The 24,883-nt window shown below is 37.4% G+C and overlaps 2 protein-coding genes across 10 annotated transcripts in view; one reads left to right on the forward strand and one right to left on the reverse strand.

Annotated features, from left to right (window-relative positions):
• Positions 1-7,368, forward strand: part of TPR (translocated promoter region, nuclear basket protein) — a 67,559-nt gene extending 60,191 nt beyond the window's left edge. For both annotated transcript variants that reach the window (XM_053604383.1, XM_053604384.1), the window contains exons 47-52: positions 390-496; positions 1,710-1,805; positions 1,942-2,098; positions 4,732-4,850; positions 6,523-6,618; positions 7,177-7,368. In XM_053604383.1, coding sequence (XP_053460358.1) covers positions 390-496; positions 1,710-1,805; positions 1,942-2,098; positions 4,732-4,850; positions 6,523-6,618; positions 7,177-7,232 — 631 coding nt within the window. In that variant the 3' untranslated portion in view covers positions 7,233-7,368. The remainder of the gene's footprint in view (positions 1-389; positions 497-1,709; positions 1,806-1,941; positions 2,099-4,731; positions 4,851-6,522; positions 6,619-7,176) is intronic.
• Positions 7,326-23,856, reverse strand: PRG4 (proteoglycan 4). 8 transcript variants are annotated; one of them, XM_053604387.1, is made up of 13 exons: positions 23,837-23,856; positions 23,191-23,289; positions 20,569-20,691; positions 19,126-19,245; positions 16,505-16,654; positions 15,817-15,945; positions 12,191-14,392; positions 11,490-11,567; positions 10,357-10,493; positions 9,933-10,089; positions 9,298-9,495; positions 8,711-8,836; positions 7,326-7,519 (listed from the first exon to the last, which is right to left on the reverse strand). In XM_053604387.1, the coding sequence occupies exons 2-13, from the start codon at positions 23,264-23,266 to the stop codon at positions 7,422-7,424; spliced, it is 3,594 nt and encodes a 1,197-aa protein (XP_053460362.1). In that variant the 5' UTR covers positions 23,267-23,289; positions 23,837-23,856; the 3' UTR covers positions 7,326-7,421. The 8 variants fall into 8 exon arrangements, with proteins under 8 accessions (XP_053460362.1, XP_053460361.1, XP_053460366.1 ...); XM_053604386.1 differs by lacking the exon at positions 23,837-23,856 and adding an exon at positions 23,785-23,800; XM_053604391.1 differs by lacking the exon at positions 20,569-20,691 and having other exon boundaries at positions 23,837-23,855.
• Between the last annotated feature and the right edge of the window lie 1,027 nt (positions 23,857-24,883).

A 24,883-nucleotide genomic window follows, 5' to 3' on the forward strand; every position in this document is an offset into this window, starting at 1 on the left:
TTGATTCTTTGATGACTCAGCAGTGAAGACTAAGATAAAACTTCATCTCATGACTTCATTCTAACTCATTTCTTACATTTTATATTGAGTTTATGTTGCTTTCAGTGTAGCTATGTGGGGATATCTGTCAGAGTCAAGAAAAACAAGACATAGTTCAGGGGAGCGAAGTTATTTTATATTAATCACAGGTTATTCACATTATTTCTAAATTCACTAACCATTGATATTTTGAGTCTTTTTATAAGAAACCCTTTATTGACTTTATTTTCAACCTTTTTCCTTCCCAGTTTGTTAATGCTCGTTCTTCTTGTATTTTTTACACCATTATGGTTTAAATGGAGTAACTTTAAATTTCATCTCAAACTAATTTTTTTCCATTTACCATTTAGTTCCCCTCAGGTTGCTGGTGTTCCCAGATTCCGGTTTGGGCCACCTGAAGACATGCCACAAACAAGTTCTAGTCATTCTGATCTTGGCCAGCTTGCTTCTCAAGGAGGTAAATAGTTAAATAGACCCTTATGCTTCCTGGATTTTTATGTATTCTGTAATAAGCTATTGTGATATCAACTTTTTACCAAAGTGCAAATACAGATATTTTAAAAGTTGATACTTAAATAATCCCTTTGCTAATTTATGAAGAAAGCTATTTAATATGCTTATTAAGCATTGCTTTACATATAAATCTACCTTTCCAACAAAGTTCTTATTTCTTTGGGCATAGGGACTGGTTTTTACATTTGCATCTCAAGTATTCAACAATACTTGTTGAACGGATAAATATACACAGGTGCTACTAGCATTCTTATGTTGAAAGGATTGCAGTGTGTTTTCTGTTTTTATTTTGACACATAACATTTCTGGGTAAAAGTATAAAACTAGTTATATGTTTTAACACTATTTACAAAAAACAAAAATGTTCAAAATACGTGGAATAAAATGACTCCTAAATTAAGTAGTGGAAGTACTTTGTTCTCTGCCTTATCAATTATGCTGTGTGTGGAATTGATTACCTCTTAATTTTCAGTTGGAATTCATATAACCCATTATATTTCTGGAAGCTCTCTAACATTTTATAAGTGAATATATTTAATAGAATGTGTACTATTTTAATAATAAGCTCAAGACAAAAGATTGATCTGCAGTCATCATAAAAGTCATGTAACTTCTAGTCATTTAGTTCTAATACTGAGGCTTCTACTGATAAGAAATTATAAGCTGACTTTATAAATTTGAAGTGTTACGTGACTTTGTATGACAGGATAATTTCCTACACTTGGGAGTCACATCTAAGCTTAAATTGAAATGCCACTGCTTATTAACTTTCTCTGTGAGAGAGTTAATTAACGTGCTTGAACTTCAGTTTTGTTAGCAAAAGAAAGATGATAAATACTTTGCAGTTTTGATAAGGGACAGATACTAGCATAGTATCTAGTTCATAGTTGGATATTCAATAAAGTTAGCTTGTATGAAACTAGTAAGAGCATTTTAGCAAACTTTTTAAGGGTATTCTTTAATGTTAGGTAATTTAAAGCATTTGTTTAAATTGTATTTAAAATTTGAGAGATGAATTTTAATTTCATTGAACAATTAAATTGTAAACTTCAGCAGAGTCATATGCCTCCACTAGTTATTGTTTTTCTTTCAGATACCTGACATATTGACAATTTTATGTTTTTTAGTCATTCATTAATATTAAGAATTTTCTTTAGGTTTAGGAATGTATGAAACACCCCTCTTCCTAGCTCATGAGGAAGAGTCAGGTGGCCGAAGTGTTCCCACTACTCCTCTACAAGTGGCAGCCCCAGGTAGGTATCAGAAGCAGACTAATGGAATTTATTTCTTATTAGTAAAATGGAAACCTATAAAATACCTTCTGGCTAAAACTTTTATGAACTTAAAAGTTAAAATTTTAATTTTTTATTTTTTTCTTTGTTTTTTAAGTGACTGTATTTACTGAGAGTACCACCTCTGATGCTTCAGAGCATGCCTCTCAGTCTGTTCCAATGGTGACCACCTCTACTGGCACTTTATCTACAACAAATGAAACAACAACAGGTGATGATGGAGATGAAGTATTTGTGGAAGCAGAATCCGAAGGGTAATTTATTTTATAGTTTTTGCTTGCTTTAGATTCACTAGACTTACACAGTTGTTTTTCTTTAGCTGGGAAAAAATCTGTTGAGCTCTACTTACAATAGCATCCTACTAAAAAACTGAACCAGGCCGGGCAGGGTGGCTTACTCCTGTAATCCTAGCACTCTGGGAGGCTGAGAGGGGTGGATTGCTTGAGCTCTGGAGTTCCAGACCAGCCTGAGCAAAGTGACTCTTTTTTTCTATTTTCTAAAAATAGAAAAACTAGCTAGGCATTGTGATGGATACTTGGGAGTCTAAGGCAAGAGGGTCACTTGAACCCAAGAGTTTGAGTTTGCTGTGAGCTATGAGGCCATGGCACTGTACCGAGGGCGACAAATGAAACTCTGCCTCAAAAAAATAAAACTAATAAATAAACTGAACCAAACCATATACTTATTAAAAAGACAGTTTTGCATATAGTAATATATTTTATAACTTGAAGATTATTATAGAAGACAAATAATTTTTTAAAGCCATTATCTCCCTGAAAATTGTATGATGGATATGTTCTAGATGAAAGTATTTTTTTAAAAGTACTGATCCCTTTCCACTAACATAGCTGCTTGAACTTTTCCCTAAGAAAGAAGCCTTTCTGTGAAAGTTAGGAATATTAGGAAATGACTCACTTTTCCATTTAGCAGTGGGCTCTAAAGAGATCCTCAGTCTTTATTTGTACACATTCAGACTTTGGTGCCTGAAATACTGGCTTTATAAAAATTAGAGATTTTCTAGTATTTTTCAAGACATAACTACATTTTTATAATAATATAGCAGTTATAAAGAAAGTTTAAAAAGTGTTTCATGATAAATCCTTTGGATATTTTTTAAGCCAAAAGAAATGATGTAACATAATGGAAAGGGCCTTTGGACAGTGATGTTACATAAGTTATTTAACTATAAAGATGGAACCTAATTCTTTATAAAATAAAATTAGACCACCTCATGATCAGAAGCACAGCCAGAAGTAGAACCCAGATTTCCTATGTAGAACTCGAGAATTTTATTTTATTTAGCAACATTTTCATACAGTAGTTATGGGCCAACTCTAGTATGTGAAGAAAAAAGTAGGTCTATTGTTACTCTTTAATATGGTGCTGCTTAACACATATTTGGCACTTTTGTATAGAAACTATCCATGTTACTGGTTAACTCATAACTGGTCAGCAATGTGTTAATTTGGGGGGTATTAAAGACCCTGTTGTGAATACTAGCTGCCATTAAGTCCGTATCATGTATGCAGGTTACTTCATATATGTCATATCTAACCTACACATTAGTGCAAAGTATTATGTCCATTATACAAATGAGAAACCTCAGGCTCAGGGCATGTTAAAATAAGTTGCTTAGACTATACTATTGGTAACTAGCTCAGACTAGATTTGAAACCCTAACTTCAGCCCCATGCTCTTTATATTTCACCAGCACTTCTCAATTTTAGCACATAGTTCTGAGAGATATCCCTCAGGTAAATTATTACTAGTAACCACTGAAGTTTGTAAATGGTTAAAAAAAAAAACTGAAGCAGGGCGGCACCTGTGGCTCAATCGGTAAGGTGCCAGCCCCATATACCGAGGGTGGCGGGTTCAAACCCGGCCCCGGCTGAACTGCAACAAAAAAAGAGCCGGGTGTTGTGGCGGGCACCTGTAGTCCCAGCTACTTGGGAGGCTGAGGCAAGAGAATCGCTTGGGCCCAAGAGTTAGAGGTTGCTGTGAGCTATGTGATGCCAAGGCACTCTACCTATGGCCATAAAGTGAAACTCTGTCTCTACAAAAAAAAAAAAACAGAGTTTGAGGTTGCTGTGAGCTATGATCCTTCCGCACTCTACCAAGGGCGACAAAGTGAAACTCTGTCTCAAAAAAAAAAAAAAAAAAAAACTGGATCAGATTCGTGTTGTTCATATACTAACTCACTCACTTGCTTCTTGAGTGGGAAAAAGATGGAGTTATAACCAGTTAGCTAGGAATTTCACACGCTCAAAGCCTATCTCAAATGGGCTAGAGATCATGGAGTTACTGCTGTATTATTAGTAGTGTGACTAATTTTAATTATTTTAGTACTCCTAAAAAGTTTTGGGATTTATTAAAATCTGGACAGTATATTTCCTGTGAGTGTCAAAAACGTGAACATCCTTGTCAGAAGGAAAGAAGGAAACAAAGAAGTAAAACTAAAATTGGACCATGTGCTGGTGAGAAAAGAAATAAAAAGCAGCTTTACCCTTCTTCCTCTTTTCTTCCTTCCCCTTTATAAAATATCTATAAGTTACCAAGATCAGAGTCTGTAATTTTTAGTTTAAGAATAGTTTTAGATGATTTAAGTCAGGGGCCCTCAAACTGCGGCCCGCGGGCCACATGAGGTGGTATGATTGTGTTTGTTCCCGTTTTGTTTTTTTACTTCAAAATAACATTCGTGCAGTGTACATAGGAATTTGTTCATAGTTTTTTTTTTTAAACTATAGTCCAGCCCTCCAACGGTCTGAGGGACAGTGAACTGAGGACGCCTGATTTAGGTGATAAATTAGATCAAAAAGAGCTTGGAAATAATTTAGGATACATTGTAGAATCAGTTTTGTATTTTCTAATCAATTTTTGTTTTCCTTAGCATTAGTTCAGAAGCAGGCCTAGAAATTGATAGCCAGCAAGAAGAAGAGCCTGTTCAGGTATCTGATGAGTCAGATCTCCCTTCTACCAGCCAGGATCCTCCTTCCAGCTCTTCTGTAGGTGAGTTCCTGCTCTTGACTACAGTACAGCTCTTATACATCAGACTTGTTGGTGAAAACAGTTGTGTTAGTAACAAATCCTTAATTCTTTTTTTTTGTTTTTTTTTGTATTTTAAAATGCTCTATTTAGGAGGGAAATTTTATTATTGAAGTGAATTTGCTTTATACTGAAGTCATTATTTCTAAGAATATTCTGATTTCAATAACCAGAAATATGGATATAGTAGATCCATCCCAAAATTAGTAGTGTAACTAAAAAAATAGTTCACTTACGTTTCATCTAGACGAGTGGTTCTCCACATGTTCTGTAGAGTTCTTGTGTCTCTTAGAGGTACTACAGAGGTTGGGAAAGAGCATACAGGAAGGGAAGCTATGGAGTGGTGAGTACTCCAGGCCTCCTGCCTCTGTTTGACCAGAGCAGCTCCATTTTTATTTGTTCTACATACTGGGGTTCGACGTGAGATTTGATGTAGAGGGTTGAAGGATGAAAGTTCTGTTATTTAAAAAAGGTTTGAAGTTTACTGAAGTAAACAATTTCAGAGTTTAACTTTTCAAAATTGGAATTTATTTTGAAAAAAAGATGTCATGTGTCTTTCCTATAATAAAAGTTATTTTTTATATGTATAATAACAATTGGCATTTTTGAGCACTTACTGTGTATCAGACAGTATTCTAAGTATTTTATGTATATTTATTTACTCATTTGATTCTCCCAACAACTCAGGGTGGTAGGTACTCACCCCCATTTTATATTATAGATATGGAGACAGAGGCACAGAAAGGGTGAATAACTTCTTTTAGGTTAAATAACTAATAAGTAATGGGCAAGCCAGGGTGCAGAAGGAAGTTTGGCTCTAGAGACTCCACTCTTAAACAATAAACCATACTAGCTTATCTATCTCAAAATTTTTAGGCAGGAAATTCACTCAGTCATTCAATCTGATTATTTTCATTTTGAATGGGAACATTCAAATGAGAGGTTGATAAATCAAGTCGATCATTGTAATTGCCTTGGCTTTCGTGGGCATAGGCTGCTGTTGGAAGGCTTAAAGCAAAGTAATGACATGATCTGACTTTAAAGGCTTAACAGTATCATTTTGGCTGCTGTGTAAAAGAGGTGAAAAATGAGTAATGGACAGAAACAAGGAGAAAGTTAAGAGACTTGCAGTAATTCAAGATAAAAGATGGTTACGGCTTCAGCAGGATCAAAGACTTAAGATTGTAACAAATGGTCAGATTTGGGATATATATTTAAATTTGAGCTTGCAGAATTTGCTAATGATAAGATTTGGGGTGTCTAAAATAGAAGAATCAGGTATGATTTATGTTCTGTTGTAAGGTCTATTTGGTGAGGGTCCTGATAATTTGTGTTCCATTATATTTCCCAGCACCCAGCCCCATGTCTGATACATGTAGGCACCAAGTAAACATTTATTAAGTGAGTTGAGTAAATGAATGAAAAGTCAGATTTTTGTTTTGTTTTGTTTTGTTTTGTTTACAAATAAGGATTTTTGTTAACAATTTACCTTTTTTGTTCGTTAAATGTCCTCTTATTGTTTAAAAACATAAATTGAAAGTAAATGGACATGTCTACATGTTATTTATTTATTCATTTAGTAATTAACTTGTGTCATAGTGCTTTCTTGTTTTTTATATCTTAATGTTTTTCTTAGATACTAGCAGCAGTCAACCGAAGCCTTTTAGACGAGTAAGACTTCAGACAACATTGAGACAAGGTGTCCGTGGTCGTCAGTTTAACAGACAGAGAGGTGAATTTCTGGCATAGTGATTACATGATACAATGTGGGATAGTAATAAAGGAAATAAGTTTTCTAATCCTTAAACTTTCAATTTAATTTTTTAAGTATTTCAAGGATTGATTAAATAATTACGTGAGGAGCATGTGATATTTACTAATCTGTAAGCTTCTTGTAGACAGGTTTATATACCAAAGGGGTATAATAAAGGGGTGTTTATACATTGATTTCTTTCTTAAATTCAAATTAAGAGTTAGAAAATTTAAAGTGTAACAGTGCTATTATATTCATTTGTTATATCTCTACCTATCATCATTATATTGTTAAAATTTTTTATAGAACAATGAAATTTGTGATTTTGTTTTAGCTAGAGGAAAGAATTTAAAATTTTAATAATCTGATTGTTGTAATGATTTCCATTAATTATGTGGCGTATCTAACAATTTCATATCCACAATGCCTAGATTTTCATATTGAAAACAATCTCTTGAAGAACTAGAGTAAGTAAATACCCTAGTTTTGAGTGTATTAAAGATGAATTTAATTTTATTCTATATTTTTCTCTTACAGGTGTAAGCCATGCAATGGGAAGTAGAGGAGGAATAAATAGAGGAAATATTAATTAAATTGTCTGTAAACTAAAATAACTGAATGAGATTGTTGTCTGCTTTAGTATAATATTGTCGAGTTTACAAACTTTTTGTATTAAATTGGTATGTTCATCTCAACATCTTTATTAATAAACTGTATTTCAGTGTCAAAGTTTATCATTCTTTGCTTCATTTTAATTAGTTGACTCTTCTTTGCCCATCAGTTTAAGGACAATTATACCAGACTTTCGATAGCGTCTGCCCAGAACGAGTAGTAATTGCTCTTGCTGTTCTGCTAGGCACATCAATGTTATAGTATTGATCTAAAAGGAAGAGAAGTCATTTTTTTAATTAAAAGGAAAACAAAACATTCAAAACTCAAAAATCATTTGTTTTTATGCTCAAAGACAGTGTTTATCATGTTAATCTCAGAAATGTTTTTATAAATTAGAACATTCTTACAAAAAGTTAAACAAGTGCTTTAACCTTTCAGCATTTTTGATCTTTCAAAAGATTGACCTTTCAACATTTTCCAGTAAAATTTGGTTCAACTCTCCTGTTGGAAATAATCATTTAAAAAATAACTGAGTTAGTTTGAAAAATCAAGCTTATCGTTTTTTGGTTTTTTTCTGAGACGGTCTCCCTCTGTTCTCCCAGACTAAAGTGCTGTGGTCTAAGCCTCGCAACCTCAAACTTCAGAGTTCAGGTAATCCTACTGCCTCAGCCTCCCGAGTAGTTGTGCCCCTCTAATTTTTCTATTTTTAGTAGAGATGGGGTCTTGCTTTTGCTCAGGCTGCTCTCAAACTCTTGATCTCAAGCAAGCCTTCTGCCTCGTCTTCCAAAGTAGCTAGGACTACAGTTGCCCATCACCACACCTGGCTAATATTTCTACTTTTAGTAAAGGATGGGTCTTACTCTTGCTCAGGTTGCCTTCAAACTCCTAACGTCTGCATTCCTCCTGCTCCGGCCTCCCGGACTGCTAAGATTATAGGGATGAGGCACTGCAACTGGCCAAGCTTATCCTTTTTTTAATAGTACCTTCTGAAGTCAGTCATATTATGGAGTCCAGCAGAATAACTTAGATTTCTGGGGTTTTGAAAGAAAAATGTCCTGGGTAATAGAATTTAATTAATAAAATTAATTTCTCAGGAACTTCTTTTGCATCTTACAGACAGGATATTGATGCAAATCAGTATAATTTTGTGGCAAATAAGCTATCAGTGATAGAAGGAAATTACTGTTTTCAGTAGCAGTTTTGCTCAAATAGTTGGAAGTTTTATCATAATTTCATGAAGGCTAGAGAAAGAACTGATTGGCAATACCATTTTGTTTAATTGAATGAAATTCAAGCAAAAATCTAAATTCTTTTTCATAGCGATCAGAATAAGTATTATAGTTTAGATTCCACTTTCAGTCACCATTGCACAGTTGGTGTTTTTGCTTTGATTATATTCATATTTACACAAGAGATACCACCTCCTCAGGAAACTTCAAAATTTTACTTAATAACTTACCCTTAGAAAAGGCATAGTAATCATAGCCATCAGGTTTTCTGATACTAGGCAGTGATATAGCTGAGGTGACTACATTTGGAAGTCCTCTCCATAGAGTACTCACTTTCACTTCATTATGAAGGAAACCTGCAGATGACATTTTTCGTAAAAGGTATCAGATAAAAGGCAGTAGATTATCTTGGAAAGAGCAGACAGGAGTTTTAATCTTAGTTTATTCACTTAGTAGCTGTTACATAGGTAAGATATTTAACTTTGGCGCCTCAGTTCCTGCCCTCTGACACAGCGCTGATTGTTACCTTTCAGAACTGTTGAGCGCTACAGATTTGTATATAATGGTCTTGGTAAGAAGTACTTGATTGATAGTATTTATTACAATTAAAAAAAACCTGAATAAACTTTTGTAGTTCATCCATAAAGAAAAAGTACTGCTCTGACTATTCGCTAAGGCAAGTTGATGTGCTTTGCTTCAGTAATCTTAATTAGGGCTAGTTGGTCAGTATTTGTATTTAATAAACCTTATTCTGTAAAAAAAAAAAAAAAAACTATCACATGTACTTGAAGAATTTTTAACACAATAAAAATGTTACCTTTGTCTTGATAAGCAACTCTGACTGGTGTATACTGGATAGTGATAGTGTGTGTTTGATAAGGTCCTATGGCTCGTTCAAAGCGACGTCTCCTGACATGTGTTGTGTCTCCATACACAGAATAATTTATAGCAGGCCTTCTTCCAGGGCACTTCCTGACAGGTTCCTGTTTGTAAGTATACTGCTGAATGCTGCCACCTGTTGGTCATGTGCAAGAAAGTCACAGAATATGAAAATTAATTTTAATCCTCTCAACACAGAACTTTCACAAATTGGATAAAATGATTAATTTTTTCTTGTTTTCATAAAATATGTCTATTAATAGTTGTTAGGCAAGCATATGAAAAATTATTAATACTGAAATACTTGAATGCATAAGTGCAACAAATTGCAGCTATGTATTTAACTTTAACTGAAGGTAAAGTGACCTGAAAATGCAGATGAATTGTGATTTACATGTCAAGAGACTCAAATACTTCTCACTGCCTTTGATATTTTTCATTGAAGACATGGAAAATATTTGATTTCTGTCATTAAAGACTTCTTTTGACAGTAAATCCAGTAATAAATGAAAACAGTAAATAAAAATCAGTTCTTAAAATATTTTGTAATTTTGTCAATCATGTAACACATACCTCTCTTGAAAAAATACACAGATTCAGGCCTGTTCTTATATTTAGCTATTGAAAGAGCTGCCACTATTTTTCCATTTAGTCCATTAAATCCTTTTACAATTTGCTTGGGATACCCTGCATCTTTTACATCATTGGTGAAACGCCAGTACTGAGAATCCTGATAATTGAAAAGAGAAATTTTAAGATGTTAACAGTTTCGAAAAAGGTTAATAACTCATTTTTAGATTTAAGTGTAGGAAGAAAGTGTTAACTTATTTAAATGTAACACGGTGACCATTAAGTGTTAATTATTAAATTTTGATTACAAAGTAATTAATTAAAATGTGAGAACACTTCTGAATTAGAGGATGAAGTGATTTATGTTGTCACAATAAAGAATACAATTACTATTTGCTGATTTCTCTCACAAAGATATTTTTGTTACCTTAAAGAAGAAAGTTTTTCCTTCACAGTTGCATCTAGTAAAAACAGTATCAATGGGGGAAGGAATACCCCAAACTTCAGTAATTCTGCGAGCTGGAGATGGGGGAGTGAATGGATTTAGCATCCAGAAATAATGACCTAAAATTAAAGAGAGACATTTATGAAAAGATTTTAAATGGTTATCATAAAGAAAAGACAAATAGCTTCTGTCATGCATTGTATGACTAGAAGTTGAGGCGGGTACAGAAGGTAGAGGTAGTTGGAGCATTTCTTAGAGCAGATATTTCTCAAGTCTGAAGAAATAATCTAGCATAACCCTCAAGATAATTATTTTAGTTTTCCAGTTCCTCTAAAACTGGTTCTCAACCTTCCTAATGCTGCGATGTATTTTCATTGTTACAAAGGGGTCGTGACCCACAGTTTGAGAACCAGTGCTCTAAAAACAGCCTTTTGGCCTGTGACTTAAAGAAAAAAAAAAGTCATTTATCCCAATTTGTTTATCTTTTAGAGTTAAGGAATTACAACTTAATGAGTAGTAAAATCTCTTTAGCCTCTGCTGTGTGAACATGTTTTCAGATTTCATCTAAATCTGTTTTTAGAAGACTGGATTAGGGTGGCGCCTATGGCTCAGAGGAGTAGGGCGCTGGCCCCATATACCAGAGGTATGGGTTCAAACCCGGCCCCGGCCAAAAAAACTGCAAAAAAAAAAAGACTGGATTAGCAGAGAATTTTAGATGAAATCATTGCTACTCTCCTGTTACTCTCCCACAGAGAGTATAACACTTGAATACATCACAACTTAGATGTTATTTTCAAATAAAATATAGCACAGAATACAAATCTTTATGCCGTTTCATTTGCTATGAAAGTAAAATTGGAACTACCTTTTAAAGCCTCAGAGGAGAAAAATCTCAGTGGTATCAGTTTAGGGAATTTGGTTTGTTGCTTTAATTTGTCTAATTTTGCTAATCTGATGTTTTGGTTATTACTCTCAGGTTCTCATGGTGCGAGATAGGCTTAAGTCAGGTAGCCCTCCGGAAACCTCAGCCCAAACTAGTGCTCTTCCTTGGCTTTGGTTCTCATAAGCGCCAACACAAAATGATGGGAAGAAAGAGAAATGTGCACATAGCTCACCTCGGAACGCAACTAGCGTCCCATTGCGCAAAGTGGTCAGTCCATCTACTGGCTTGCCATTGCATAAATTGGTCTCATCTAAACAAACAAACAAATACAGAACTGAATGAAAAAAGTATGTTCTTTCCAAGTTCTCCCACAGAGTTCCCTTTCCTGTTGACCCTGTTTTAAGACCTTGAAGGGCATGGTTTAAGAAGTTTTATTTGCATTTCAGAGGTAAAGTAAGGGATATACTTCACAATTCCATTTTATTTAAGATGATACTATTCAAAAGTATTTCATAAAATTTTATGAATTGAAATGGGCCAGGTTACCTTGGTCATCAGGTAAACTATACATTTACTATCTATATATGGAATGTGAAATTCCATTTTTCAGTTCTGATTGCCCTTTGGGTTGGTTTGGAAAAGAATACCTCAAATTTTTTTGACATTACCATCTCTGCTTCTTACAGATACATATACTAGAGTGAGATTCCTAGCCCTAAATTATTAATTTTCTAAAGACTGAATACCCTTAGCTATGATTATTCCTCTTCTGACCTACGAGGAAACTGTAAAACTTCACAGGCTAACGAGGTCAGGGTTCTAGGTAATGGTTCTTAGTAAAGGGATCCTAAGGGCGGGCATTCCGGTTGACAGATGTAAATTACCATTACTAGTTTAAATGAAATGATTAAAAATGAAAGTGATTCTTATAACCTGAAAGCATAGGGTCGAAGCTAATGCCTTGATTGGGTCTTCTTACTATGTGATCAGTGCCTGGAATAACTATAGGAATTAACACAGGCGGCCTGGGAATCAGGTGAGGTTTTTCTCCTTCAGCACCAGGCGCATCTTCGCCCTTTGGATTTTCTTCTACTCTTAGCAAGTTTGGAGTCTGGTTAGGGCTGGTGTTGGTCTGGAGTGTGGTTTCTGCTCGGGAGGTGGGGTTCACCACAGGCATGGCTGTAGTAGTCACTGGAGAAGTTGTTGTCTTTGGCTTTCTTGTTCTAGTTGTTGGCCTTGGTTTTCTGGTAGAAGTGGGTTTGGGAGTTGTGGCTTTCGAAGTAGCCGGCACATCTTTCGGTTCAGCTGTTTGTTCAGGTGTTTTCGTGGTCTCGGTTGTGGCAGTTGTCTCCTTTGCTGCGGTAGTGACTTTGGGTGCCAGGGTCGTTGCTTTAGGAGTGGTCACCCTGAGTGATGTGGCGTCTTGAGTCATGGGGGATGTCACTTGTGGGGTTGTGCTTGTTGATTTGGATGCAGTAGTTTCTTCTCTTGTGGTTGCAGTCTCTTCTGTCGTGATCTTAGGAGCGGCCGTTGTAGCTTCAGGCGTAGTATGTGTGTCTTTTTCTGTTGTCTTGTCTGTAGTTGTTGTAGTCATTTCATATTTGCTCACTTCTGGAGTCTTACTCGTAGGGTCAGCAGGCTCCCTGGGACTGTTTTCAAGATCCTCTGGTGTGGGTTCTGCAGAGAACTCAGGAGTAGATTCAGGAGGGTTCTCAGGGATAGTGGGAGGCTCCATAGTTGTACTTGGACTAGAGGTGGTCGGAGCAAGTGTCTCAGGAGCAGTTGAAGCAGGCTTCTTGGGGGTAGTTGGAGCAGAGTCCTTGGGAGTGGCAGGTGGGGGCTCCTTGGGGGTCATGGGAGCAGGCTCCCTGGTAGTGGTGGGAGCTGGTTCCTTGGTAGTGGTGGGAGCTGGTTCCTTGGGAGTAGTGGGTGCAGGCTCCTTGGGAGTAGTTGGAGCTGGTTTCTTGGGAGTAGTCGGTGCAGGCTCCTTGGGGCTGGTAGGTGCAGGCTCCTTGGGTGGGGTGGGTGCAGACTCCTTGGGGGGAGTGGGTGCAGGCTCCTTGGGGCTGGTGGGTGCAGGCTCCTTGGGGGTGGTGGGTGCAGGCTCCTTGGGGGGGGTGGGTGCAGGTTCCTTGGGGGTGGTGGGTGCAGGCTCCTTGGAGGTGGTGGGTGCAGGTTCCTTGGGAGTGGTGGGTGCAGGCTCCTTGGTGGTGGTGGGTGCAGGCTCCTTGGTGGTGGTGGGTGCAGGCTCCTTGGGAGTGGTGGGTGCAGGCTCCTTGGTGGTGGTGGGTGCAGGCTCCTTGGGGATAGTGGGTGCAGGCTTCTTGGGGGTGGTGGGTGCAGGCTCCTTGGGGGTGGTGGGTGCAGGCTCCTTGGTGGTGGTGGGTGCAGGCTCCCTGGGGGTGTTGGGTGCAGGCTCCTTGGTGGTGGTGGGTGCAGGCTCCTTGGGGGTGGTGGGTGCAGGCTCCTTGGTGGTGGTGGGTGCAGGCTCCTTGGGGGTGGTGGGTGCAGGCTCCTTGGTGGTGGTGGGTGCAGGCTTTTTGGTGGTGGTGGGTGCAGGCTTCTTGGGGGTGGTGGGTGCAGGCTCCTTGGGGGTGGTGGGTGCAGGCTCCTTGGTGGTGGTGGATGCAGGCTCCTTGGGGGTGGTGGGTGCAGGGTCCTTGGGGGGAGTGGGTGTAGGCTCCTTGGGGGTGGTGATAGCGGGGGCTTTGGTTGTAGTTTCAGCCTGGGGTGTAGGTTTTCCAGGCACTTGAGATGTGGGTGCTAAATCTTTAGCAGATGTTTTCTCTGTATTGTGTATCTCTTTAGCTGAAGTAGTTTCCTTTTTTGCACTAGCTGAAGTTTGTTTATTTGTTATAGTAGTCTCTTCAGTTTCAGATGTTGTCTCTTTCTTGGCTGTCAAAGATGTCTCTTCAGATTTATCAGCATTAGGTGGAGGACTGGGTTTAGGATTTTTTGGTTTTGCTGTTGTAATCTTGGGAGATGTGGTAACTTTGTTGCGTTCAGTGGTAGGAGCATCCGGAATTGGGGTGGGCTTGAAATCATCATTGTCCAGACCACTTCCAGGTTCATCTATAACTGGTGGTTCTGGGGGAGGTATCTTTTTAGGAGTTCTTTTCTTCTTGTTATCTTTTACTAAAGGAAAAAATATACATCTTATTATTTTAATATTTTTTTCTTTTAATAGTAACATAAAGATCTCATTATTATTGACTGTTGTATGTTTCTAGGCAAACTTCTAGCCTCTAAATATATCCATTAGTTTATTGTGAAATAGTGAATACTCAATCTTATTGGCTGAATGATGTATGAAATGACCAGTACAAGTTAAACCCTAAACAATTAATACATGGAAGTCATTGGCAATTTTGATATTAGCAACATGATCAGTAACACTAATTCATCTTTTTGCATAGTGTTTTTTACCCTTCACTTTCTCCACTCTTGTTCTTCACTGTCTAGTGCTCCTCCCGCCCTCCCTTCCTTCCTTCCTTCCTTCCAATTTCACCTAGTTGCACTGCACCAATTACCTTACAGACCTCTTCAGCCAGCACTGAGTAATCAGCCTCAATCACACACACACACACACACACACACACCCCACAGGTCCTTGCAGAGCCCTGTTCCCCTTTTCTCTGCTTAGCTAAACGTGACAGTCCCTGGAGACATGGGCAGGAAATTAGGCTGCCACGGCAACAAAAACCAGGATTTCCCACAGTAGCTACCCTATAGAAGTACGAAGCCAAGGGGCCCTTCGCTGGGATGAATTCCATTTAGCAAACATGTATTACTACACTTTCTTTGTGTGCAAGGTTTTCTGGGACTCAAAGGTTAAATATCTGCCTATTCAGCTAGAGAGACTGCTTCAGAGGAAATCACAACCACCCAGAAAATGAAGTTCTTCAAAACTCTATTATCCAAAATCTAGTATTTCCTGGAGAAACAAAATATACAGTATTTCAGAACTTAAAGAAATAATAAAGAGAAGAACAAAGGGAATGTCCTTTCAGGCAATAATAGCTTACTCTGTAGCACAGACTCTACTAGAGAAAAATCGGCCAGATATGATTTAGCAGGAAAATACTAAGGAAGATCTGTAAAATGTGGATAATAATTGCCTTTCATAGAGGTTTATGAGCAGTCAGTGGATTAATATTTGTAAAAACACTTAAGGCAGTGTATAAGTATGTGTTAAAATAAAATAAAAGACAGCTGAAGGGGGATGAAAATGCGAGGAAGATCGAGGAAGGAAGGTCGAGGGAGGATAACAGGTGGAGAGGCACTGCCACAGAGCACCGTGAATAATCTCTGGTGCCAGCCTGTGCTTCCACAGTCACTGCTACAGCATCTTCTTTTTCTTTGCTTTTGAGGGTGGCTTCTCAGCGGTTTGTCGCTAATTTCCTGCAGGAAGTATTCATTTGGAACTTTCTAAGATAAGTTTATAAAGTTTTAGACTGTCCCCCCCATGCTTCAAGATAGTCTACCGACACACATTACTTTTAAATAATCATTGTTGATATGGCATTGATATAGCCTTTGATCTTTATCAATGCTCAAACCTGTGGATTTCTTCTGTAATTCTCTATTAGCAGCTGAATTTTTGGAAGACTTGACTTTCCGAGTAGTTGAAGAGGAGGAAGAAGAGGAGGAGGAAGAGGAGGACTCTTGATTTTCAGAAACAGAATGTTCTATAAATCAAATAAAAAAGGTCGATCACACCAACAGTGATTTAAAACAAAAAGAACTGCCAGTCTAAATGCAATAAGAAATACTGTTTATTGATCTATGGATATCTGTGTTCTGCTTTTGTTTTATCGACTGCCCTTTTGTCAGTTAAAAGCAAGGAACCTGAACGTATTACAGATACTAGCACTATAACTAGCATCACTGCCATATAACTTTACCATAGCTGCCAAAATTTCTCATGGAACCCAATTATTCCACAAAGATAATGATGGGGGTTGTTTTTATATTGATTTTTGACAGATTTGTCCCTTCTGATTTTTTTTTATTTTAAACCCAGACCCATGCTGGGGGTTTGGTAAATAAGAAAAACTATAAATAATGGAGGGTTTACACTTTGTTTTAAACTTTGAACATAAAGCAAAGTCAGAAAAAGTTAAAGTGTAATGAGCTTTTCATGACTCCTAAGATTACCCTGTTTTCTTGGGGCATCTTAAAATTACCACCTGCAGGTTATTTCATCTAAGAAATAGCCTCCTTTTTTTGCATCTGTCTTCTTCCTACCTTCTGTTATTTCTTCTGATTCTACAACTGTTTTAGTCTTCTTCTTGTCTGGTAATCTGGGTGAACGTTTGGTTGTTGATTTGATGTTCTGACGTGCTCCTGGAGGCTGAGGTGTAGTCTTTGAAGATGTTGGTGGTGTGGATTTATGCACTGAGGCCAAGCAAGATAGGTCAGTTAACATCTTGGTTATATTCATCAGCCACCCTAACTGTGAAAAGCTCAGATGCATCTGGCTTCGAGACTAGATGCTGGTGAAAGCCACTGCTGGTAAGCGCTAGCACAACACTAATGACTCCAAACCAATTCATTCCGAGGATGCAGTGCTATAAAATATTGGTTTTCAAATTGTTCAATCATGATAAGGAGAAAAGTCTTAGGGATCAAAAAGCCTGAATTCCAGTCCTAGGTGTGTAAGTCTCTACCATTGTGACCTTGGTCAAATAGCCTAACTCCTCTTGAACTTCATTTTCCTATTTGCAAACTGAGATGTTTATTCAAGATGCTTTCTGAAGGTATCTGCCTCCCTAAAAAAAATATATATAAATATAAGTAATTCTATGAGCGTCATCCATTATACTACCCTTCCGTAATTATAAAAATCATCCTACGTGTGGACCACAGGATGTTTATGCTCTTGAGAAGAATATAATTACCTTTCTCCTGTTTTCATATTCATTCAAATCAAATTCTATGAATTTACCTTTCATTTATTTTTTTAATTACTAAAATTCTATATGAATATTTATTCCTGTGAAAATTTCACACATTCATATTACCCTTTCCCTCAAGATATGGGCTGCACTTTCAAAGATAAGCCACCCTTCACGGTTTGGTATCTATCTTTTTAACCTTTTATCTCCCTCACCCTTGCCCCTTTTCATATCTAGAAGAGAAGACATACAGCAATTATGGATCATCAGGAACCAGAAGGAAAGAAGAGGACTTCCGAAAGATAAGAAAACAGAGACCAAGGGGGATTCTCTGGCACAAAAGAATTATGATAAGTGCTGTTGCCCTCGCCCAACATCCCCTCAGAACTTTATTGCCCCAGACTGCATAAGCTGACCATTGTACTTCTTTTCCTCCAAGCTGACAAAACATCAAGTGTCTCAATCTGAGAAACAGTTCTGCCATGTACCAGCTAATGCTTTTGCACAGAGGTCAACCTCTTGACCTCAGTTTTCTTCCCCACATTCAGAGGCACTTAGATGGCTGGGGTTCCTTCAGTTCTCAAAATGCTTTGATTTTTAGGTAGATAAATGCCTGTAAGCTGTATTTATACCGAAACATCCAAATGATGAGTCTCAAACTAGTTGTAAGAAAATGAAGTTTTGATGTTCTAGGTGGTTCCTTTATTAGGGGCCCTGATTATCTGGTGATTTCCATAAATGAAACAGCCTGGCATAGCCTTCATCACTTTTTCCACTGGGCTCTGCCTGAACCTCAGTGACTCTGACCCAACACTTTATAGCATAAAGTATTATTTTTACTGTTTTCTCGATGCTTCAGCACTCTCTAATCATCTTCTCTCCCCACCCATTCTCTGCCCAAAAAATTCTTAGTTTTTTGTCACATAGCCAAAACTATTATCAGGATAATGAGTAAATATGTGCCACTTATCATGGGGCCTTTCAAAAGCTGCAAGAATGTTGAACTCTGATGAGTTTTTTGTTTTTTTTGTTTTTGACCTGTTGTCTTCATTCCCTTTGGAATGCTTTCCAGTAAAAACATCCAACAGTTAAGAACTGTCCCTCAACTCTGCTGATTAACAATTTTCCACTATTCCTCCACAGTTTTAAAGAAGCAGGAAGTGCAGCCTTGTTTAAACAAAATGATACAGTTATGCAACCAAGGCTTATTTTCACTTTTATCCCATTTGAACAAAGCAGGGTTTAAGAGCAAACATTTGATGGAGGAAAATAAGTCATTATTTACACATATTTTTAAAATATTTTTTGGGTAACATCAGGAGGGTTTTGTTACACTCTCAAAGTACTCTTTCAGGACCTGGTAACCAGAGAGGAGGGTTTTTACGGGGGACTGTCCCTGTCCTTCAACTGTCATGCACAGGCACTGAACAGAGACTCCTGAAGGGCCTGGAGAGGCGAGAAGGAACCTATAACTGACGGATAGTTGATTTCTTAGTAGATTTGCCCATAAATGTAGCGGCTTCAATGAATTCATAAATATACTTGTTTAGAGAAACTAAAGTGTCAATTCTATCCATAAATATGTACTCAAACACCGAGACCAAAGGCACAGGTAGCCCAAAGGACAGCTGACTTTGTGAAATCAGCAAGGGTGAGACAAGGAATCATCAAGTGAGTTGATTACTGTTGATTTAGCCTGAAATTCAACCATATGGGAAGACAGAAGTGCACGTGTCCCCTCAGCCCTAACCTCTCCGTGACTCCTTGTGCCTGGCTGAGCCAGGGGGTGCTCCTGTTGGAAGATGTTTTTCTTCAGTTCATCTCCATGAAACAACATTATTATGAGATAGTCAATTTGTTAGTAAAGTAGAGACCTTAGATGGACCGCATGTGAAACATTATGAGTGGTGTGAGGACAGGTGCACAGATCCGGCTGTGTTGAGAAGCCTGGGTCAGTACGGTGCCGCTTACCTTCTGCACAGAAACTCTCGTAGTCAGGGCAGCATTTGTCATACTTCTTACACTGGGCGTCACAGTCACACTCCCTGCCTCTCTCAAAGGACTCAAAGCAGCGGCCTTTACAGGAAAGATCTACCCAGAACAAAAGAAAACATGAAACAGTACAGATTATACTGTATGAATCCATAGGCACGTACTCAGTAGCCACTGCCCGTTTTAGAGCTGCTAGAGTTGCAAAGTGCATTTCTCACTCTTTATTAGAAATGTGGAAAATATCATCAATTAAAAATGGATAGTGTCCCAAATGCAGACAGCCTAAGTCAAGAAAGAAATATGGTGACTCAGGGCAACTTTTTCTGTCCTTCGAAGCTCCAAAAGACACCCCATTGCTGCCTGAGTCATTCATATGTACAGACAATAGAAAAGTGGGAAATGTCTGGATCGTAAAGTACCCTTCATAAGACATTTCTTCATCCTCTCCTCCTCACACCAACGCTTTGCAAGAGATTTATAGTAATTGAATGTTTGGATCTCATGACAATATATTTCAAAGAGCTGGCTTAATATAAATGGGTTACTTTGGGGGCTTGAAAGTTATTTGCTACCTATAAGGCAGAGATAGATCTTTATTATGACAAACCAGGCCAGGTGTAGAGAGGGAATATTTCAGCCTAATCCCATGGTGTGGACTATAGAAGAGAGACCCGCTCATTTCAAAACAAGCCTTGGCTGGAGAGGTACCCAGTGACTCATCAAGGCCTGTTAGGACTAATGACCTTATCCAATACATAAATTGTGCAACAATGTATTTATCAGTTTCACAGCAAATTCTCATGCAAATATAACTCTAAACAAGTTTAATTATAATTTCCATACATTGATTATGAAATGTCTCTGTGTAAACAAGAAAATGATATAATATGTTCAAGGGAAATACCCCTAATTTAAAATTCACACCTTTGGGTTTTAACTGAAACTCATCATTAAACTAGTACTTTAAGAGCCTTTTTCAGGTCATTTAGAAACATCTTAATATCAAAAACAAAATCGAACAGTAGACAAGTTTATTCTATGCTCATGAATTCTTTTGATGAACCTATTAGAAGGCTCCATCACTAAGTGATTTCATCTCTGATTTTAGTGAACAGTTACCTAGTACTAATGACTTAACGTCTCCTGAGTCACAGTGTTGTCTCCGTCTAAAAGAAGACATTTTACTTCAATGAGTCGATAACCTTGTACAAGCGACAGATTTCCAGGCTCCTCTTACCCTCCCCTCGTAATTTCCACCATCTTTAGGTACAGAGCACGTCAACATTTATGCAAGTGACGGGAAAGGCACTTAAGCAAAGGAAGCCAAATAGTGGGAAGACAGCACTGCAGGGGGCGTAAGGGGAAGCTGGCAGAGCAGAATGGAGTTGCGTGGCCAAGGAGACGCCCGCTCTCAGGACTTACCCGCAGTGCAGACTCTCTTGAAATCAGGGCAGCACTCCATGTAGTGTTGACAGTTATAATCACAGTTGCAGACGGCATCTCTAGAATACCCTTCCCCACATCTCCCTGCACAGCTTGATAAATCTAAAATTACACAAGACTAACGTAAATATGGCCAGACCACTTCACAGAGAGGGAGGGATCTCACCAGGGGGACAAAGCCACTTGCGGGAGAGAGAATTTTATCAGTTGGGAAAATGCTGGAGCGATGGTGAGCAGCTGATTGGCTGATCTCTTGATCATCATGTGTCACTTTATTCTTCACTAGGCCGAGGAGATAAATACACTTTTGAAAATTAGGTAAAGTAATGGCTTTGCATAAAGATAGTGATGTTTCTAAAGGAGAAGGGTCTGTAGCTGTGATGATAACTAGTTGTCATTTATTGGACATCTCCGCCAGGTACCAAATCACACATTATCTCCAATGCTTATAAACAAGTTCCTGGGCCTTGGTAGGCCCTTTTTAAAATTAGGAAAATGAAGCACAGCAATTTTAGTATCTTGCTCACTGGCACACAGCTAGGTAATATTTGCAGTATATTTGTATTATAGGTCATTTATACCTATGAATTATTTGCACTGATTTATTTTACTCTTATGAATGCCCTGATTTGGATAATAAATTAGATAGTCTTCTTAAGTAAACAGTCCATCCAGAAATTGAACCCTGATATATATAACTCTAAAGCCCAAGTTTTTCCATTGCCTCTCATTCCTGATGATGAGTTTAAGGCAAGCTGGTTATGCCAGCACAGACTTTACTGGGCTTTCTCCTCCTCTGTTGGTGGAGATAACAGGATGCTTTAAATATTGAGGACGCCAGATGCTTAGAACCACGGCTGAAGTTACTATAAAATAGAGAAGCCTTGAAATATTATCTGGGCGTGAAGATAACAGCCATGAATGGAGTTTTTCTGGGCAGAAAAAAACCATGAACAAAAGCACAGTCATCTTCGAATTAAAAAAAAAATCTTGAAAAACAACACCTCAAAAACCTCCCTGAGAGATAACCACAGGAACATAACAATGGAATCCATCTCCAGAATAGAAGCTAGCAGGCGCAGTGTTCTAAATCCATAGAGGAATATTAAACAATTGAAAAAATTCCCAAAAGAATAGAGTCCAGAAAACTTACAGTCTGAATATGCAAATAAAACAGTAAACGGTGGGGCGACGTTCAGAATTTTTGCATGCACATATGCAAAATACATACAAAAATGCATATATAGTGTATGTATGTAAATACATATATTATATAAAAAGAGAAAAGAGAATGAGAAGAGGTTGAGGAAGCAGGAGCAGCAGACAAGACGACATCGAAACATGTTCTCTCCCAGCTGGCAGCTTTCTGAAATTAGAAATCCATTATCTTTATAGGGAAGGTTTATTGCATAGATTAGATGTCTGTCCTACTTTTGTTGCTGTTAATTTTAATCACTAATTTTATTTAGTTAAAGGAAAGTAAAATCATTTAGTGAAAAACTGGCTGGGTGACAGAGGAAAAGGTGGTTTATGGTATGCACCCAGTTTTGTCAGCTTTGTGAATAATATGATGGGAGAGCTGAAGGAACTGAAGATATCAGAGTAGACATCATTCCTAATTACTTAATAATATTCACATTTGCATTCGTGTGTTTTTCCATCTTTTCTTATCTAAGCGATTCTGAACTACACCTATGCAGGCAGTTATAGCTCATGTTCAGGTTTCATGAGAATTTTAGTGACTTTATTGGTAATGTCCACTTTCAAAATGTAATTTCACCATAACAGTCATGAATCTTGATTTTCTTCTCTCAGATTTTGGTCATCAAAGGAAATAAAAGGTGAAGAAAAGAAAGGGATTTTGGTGGTGTTACACTGGTCAACCGAGATCACAAGCAAACAACTTTGGCTAATGTGGTTACATTGAATGTACCTTAACACTCTCTAAAAAGGAATAACAAAAACTGTTCATCAGGGCTCACTCTGTTTTGGGAGGTCTGTAAATAGCTAACTATTATAACTCAAAATGACGATAACATTTGTATAAATGTATATCTGCGTGAACAGTCTTTATAATGAAAAGAAAATACATTCAAGATTAATAAAAATGTTATTTGAAACATCGCAGATGTTCATTGTAATATGATATCTATTCCTACATGATGTCAAAAGAAGTTATTTATCAATAATTTATTTGATACAAAAGACAAGGTAAATTTATTTGCCAACATATAGGAAAAAATATATGATAAATATTGTTCTTTTAGTTATTCTGATGATGTTATATAGCCCCAGCATAGTTTTATTAGGTGTCTGCATATTTTTTAAATTTTTCAGAGACCCATAGGAATGATGAGTACCCAAACCATTCTGCATAAAAGCTCAAAAATTCTTGAATGTTTTCGTAATATGGAAGAAAAATGTGAGAACTCCAGCACACTTATAAATATGCTACATATGTTTCACATTTTATGAAGGTTGTGCTACACATGAAACTCAAATATAAATTTTTAGAAATGTATTTTTTTGTTGTTAAAAAAATCAAGACAATGACTAGCAATAGTTCTTAAATAAAAGTATTTTTGATTTTGGTTAAGTTACCTTGAGATGAAACTTGCTGAACCAAGAAAACAGAAAGCAGCAGCAGAAAATAAATGGGAAGTGTTTTCCATTCCATGATTATTCTCAGGAATTGCACTTCTGCTGAAAGCAAGACAGATGTCAGAAACCTGCTCTTTTATCTCACGCTAACTTATGCCTGCGTTACACACAATGGATCAATAACTTAAAAAGGTAATTTAATAATGAAAACAGCCTCTTCTTGAGACTAGACTTTTTAAAGTAATTCTACAGAAAACAACTGGCCCTTATATTCATTCTTACACAGAACAAATCAGTTACCCTCAGTTATGTGATTGACCACGTTAATACTTTAGAAATCTCCACATGCAAAACAGACTTATCTTAAAACTCTATTCAAAGTATAGCATATACTTACAGTGCAAGGCTTACATTCTTTCTCGGGGGAGAAAAGAAATAACTAGCTTCAATAAAATTCAATTTAACAAGCACAGTGGAGTTATTGTTCCAACTTTCCCTTAACTCTCAATATAAAGGTTCCAACAGGTGTATTGCATAAACAGGACCTTTTTTAAAAAATTCCAACTACTATCCTTATAAATCTTTTTAAAATACCTTTCATGAAAACACGTTCAATCCCCGGAAGCAAGTTAACTTTGACACTTACCCGTAAATGAATAGATGAATTTCTCCAACGTGCTGGAAGTCTTATATATCAGTGCAAATATATTGGGATGAACCAATTAGTCCAAAGGTTAGACAAAATCAACAGTGACAGCCTATGAAATCAAGCTTTCCTCATGTATTGGAAGTGGGCCCAGACGACTAGACTTAGGCAACATCTGGAAAACACTTCCATTAAGAAAAATGACTACTACAAAATAAATTTAGATTTATTGCCCAAAACATTTCTAATTTCTAAGTGAAGTGAACAAATTGTTCTGAGATGGTACATCGCTCTAGCAGGCTTTGAATAGCATATCGGAGCAGCAACTTCAAAATAATGAAGTGCTGGTATTATTCCTTTTTTTTTTTTCTTTTTTTTCCAGCTAAATCTAGCAAAGGTGGCTTTGAAACTGTGTAGAGTGACCTCATGGCATAAATTTCGTGAATGTATTGCACTGAATCAAATGTACATTTCTTTTTTTGAGAAGTTTCACTAAACACAGAGAACCTCAGTTACCTACAGGTGTATTATGGACACTGCAGATTTTCTGGCTTCCTTTACTCAACAAAAAAACCTGCTTAAAGACTATAGGGATAGTTCTTTTCACCCCTTTACTTAAGACCACCATTGTTTGGGAAAATTCTTTTAAATTACTAATTTATTTTTCTTGCCATAAAGAAAATGTGAACCATCAACCTTGTAGAGTTAAGTTAGCTCAGATCAGGTTTTGATAAGAAATATTCCTGTTTAAATCTTACCTACTAACACAAGGCCTGGCTTACATCCTGGCACCTTTCTGAAACCCTCCTGGGTCAAAATAAACCACATCTAGAATTATAGTCAACAAATACATTTTATTCAAAGCATCTGTTCATCTGTCTCTGTCGCCAACAGACTGTCATTTCCCTAAGGACAACCAACATTAAGTATATCTTAATTCTACTGCCAACATCCAGACCAGTGCTTTGCCAGCGTTATGTATTTCATGTATGCTTGGGGAAACAAATTACTGTTGTAGCCTGGATTCTGCTGTGTATTTGTAAGTGC

This window comes from Nycticebus coucang, chromosome 10 (genome assembly GCF_027406575.1).
Source record: "Nycticebus coucang isolate mNycCou1 chromosome 10, mNycCou1.pri, whole genome shotgun sequence".
Taxonomy (NCBI): Eukaryota; Metazoa; Chordata; class Mammalia; order Primates; family Lorisidae; genus Nycticebus; species Nycticebus coucang.

Bases quoted from the DNA above. Each gene is read 5' to 3' on its own strand.
- PRG4 (XM_053604386.1), bottom strand. The intron at 15,946-16,504 runs GTAGGAAGAAGA...TTTGATTTATAG, and splicing joins ATCAGAAGAAATAACAGAAG to AACATTCTGTTTCTGAAAAT. The intron at 8,837-9,297 runs GTAACATTTTTA...TGTCATCTGCAG, and splicing joins AGTTGCTTATCAAGACAAAG to GTTTCCTTCATAATGAAGTG.